Source organism: Chanos chanos, chromosome 7 (genome assembly GCF_902362185.1).
Source record: "Chanos chanos chromosome 7, fChaCha1.1, whole genome shotgun sequence".
In the NCBI taxonomy this organism is placed as follows: Eukaryota; Metazoa; Chordata; class Actinopteri; order Gonorynchiformes; family Chanidae; genus Chanos; species Chanos chanos.
This window is the reverse complement of record NC_044501.1, coordinates 5,591,659-5,594,058: the sequence shown is the minus strand read 5'-3', so window position 1 is coordinate 5,594,058 and position 2,400 is coordinate 5,591,659. Positions and strand designations below refer to the sequence as shown.

The window sequence follows — 2,400 nt, the reverse complement described above, 5'->3', positions numbered from 1 at the left end:
ATGTATGATCTTCTAACACAGGGGACTGTGGTGTTGTTATTCAAAATGTCTCTTCCTCTTTCTCTCATCCTCCTGCTTATGGTTCAGGGTAAGTCTGTCTTTCTGCTTTATTCATTAACAATGTGACTGAATTAACCTGCTGAAGAAAAGAAAAAAGACTTAACAAGTCTGACAGCAATTCATGAGTTTATGAGCAGTTCAGAGTTTCTGTAGGTACATATTAATTGTAACCCAGGCTTCAGTGTGCTAAGAACTGTCAACGTGAACATACATGTCCATAACAGGACTTCCTCTTCTTCTCCTGCCCTCTGATTGGCTCTTCTACTTTTTCTGTTTCTCACCACCGCCTCGGCTTTTCTGTGGTTCAGTTTCTACAGTCAGTAGTGAATCCATGTCTGTTCTTTCTCAAACAAATAGTAAACCCAGTTCTGGACTGAACTCCATTTTGAAGAGATTGTTCATTTAAAACACATTTTAGTCCAGGACTAGACTCAATCTCTCAAACTGTGGTCTTGATGCTCAGTTACAGTGGCAAAACTCATAGTAGTCACTGTTACAACACAATAATCATTAACAATAATACCATACACCATTCCACCTTTGAATTCACACACACTGAAACCTTGCAATGAGTTAATGAAGACATACATGACTCTAAACTAATTTCTTGTGTAAAACTCTGGTAATGTTGTGTTCTATGTATTTCAGGTGTTTATGGTCAGAATTGGGGTGTGTGGTACAGGCCTGTTAGTATCTGTGCCCTGAAGGGTTCATCAGTAAACATGTCCTGCTCCTACACATATCCCAGTGGTTACAAGGTTGAAACAGTTTTCTGGACAAAACATGAAGGTGTTGACCCCCCTGATTTGTCTAAAGACCCAGATTATGAAGGAAGAGTTCATTACCTTGGAGATTATCAGTCAGACTGTACCATGAAACTGAGTGATGTGACAGAGATAGACAAAAGAAGCTATTATTTCAGATTTCTCACAGACAATGCACAGGGGATGTGGTCTGGTGTCCCTGGAGTTCAGCTATCAGTTACAGGTGCTTTAACAACATCTCTATATACAAGAAACATCAAAGACTCTTTTAACTGAGCATGTTTAAGAGGACCTTTGTCAAACCAAGATGAAAATCAAACATCTCTCACTATCCATAGGCTGGTTTGACTGAATCTGAGATCTTCTCTGTTTTTTCCTGTGTTCAGACCTACAGGTGGAGACTCCAGAGAGAGTGATGGAGGGTGATACAGTCACTCTGAAATGTAGAACCACCTGTTCTTTGAGTAACACTCCAACCTTCATCTGGTATAAAAATGGGCATATTTTAAGAAGGAAAAACATCAAGAACAATGAACTCTCTTTCCAGTCAGTCAGCTCTGAGGATAGAGGCAGTTATATGTGTGCTGTACAAGGTCATGAGAATCTTCCCTCTCCTGCTGTCACTCTCACTGTCACATGTGAGTGGAAAATCAATTTATGAAACATGTTTACTGTGACTTCTTTCATAGACATGAAAAATAACAAAAATGTGTGTGTGTTTTTTTTTGTTTTTAATTATTATTATTATCATCATTACCATCTTTATTATTATTATTATTATTATTATTATTATTATTATTATTATTATTATTACTTACTTACTTACTTACTTTTCCAACTGTCTCATTTAGATGCTCCAAGAAATACCACAGTGTCAGTCAGTCCCTCTGGTGAAATACTAGAGGGCAGTTCAGTGACTCTGACCTGCAGCAGTGATGCTAATCCACCACAGATAAACTACACCTGGTATAAAGAGAGTGTAAGTTCACCTGTAGGATATGGACAGAGTTACATCATCAACAACATTCAGTCCAGTAACAGTGGACTGTACTACTGTGAGGCCCAGAATAAACATGGCTCTCAGAAAACCACTGCTGTACCAATCACACTGAAAGGTATGGAAACTGTCATAGATGTTGTTGAAATCTGATTTAACTAGAGCTATGATGAGGTGATTTGGACTTTGTTTTCTCAGGAGACTACAACACTGTCATTTATATAGTTGCTGGGATCACAGTGTGTGGAGGAACTCTACTTCTGATTGGTTTAATGTGGATGAGGTCAGTCAACATGTGGGAATTATTTTTAATTCAAATTACCAGTGACTAAAACTCCAACATCTGAGCATGTTGTGGAAACAACAACAAAATCATTTTTCTTCTTAATTCATCTTTTGTTTAACAACAACATCTTATTATTAACAGGAAGAAGAGAAGAGGGAACAATCCAGCAGAACAAAGTTCAAAACAGGCAGGTTTAATGCTTTTTTGTTAAATAACATTTGTCATTAATGTTATGAATCCCAAAATATCAGGGAGGGATTTAACCTTCTCTTAAGACATTACCAAAAGTACTG

General features: G+C 37.6%; 1 protein-coding gene across 1 annotated transcript in view; it reads left to right on the top strand.

Annotated features, from left to right (window-relative positions):
* LOC115815890 (myelin-associated glycoprotein-like) overlaps positions 1–2,400 on the top strand; it is a 3,635-nt gene continuing 1,235 nt past the window's right edge. The window contains exons 1-3 of the mRNA XM_030778858.1: positions 1–88; positions 709–1,047; positions 1,211–1,370. Coding sequence (XP_030634718.1) covers positions 1–88; positions 709–1,047; positions 1,211–1,370 — 587 coding nt within the window. The remainder of the gene's footprint in view (positions 89–708; positions 1,048–1,210; positions 1,371–2,400) is intronic.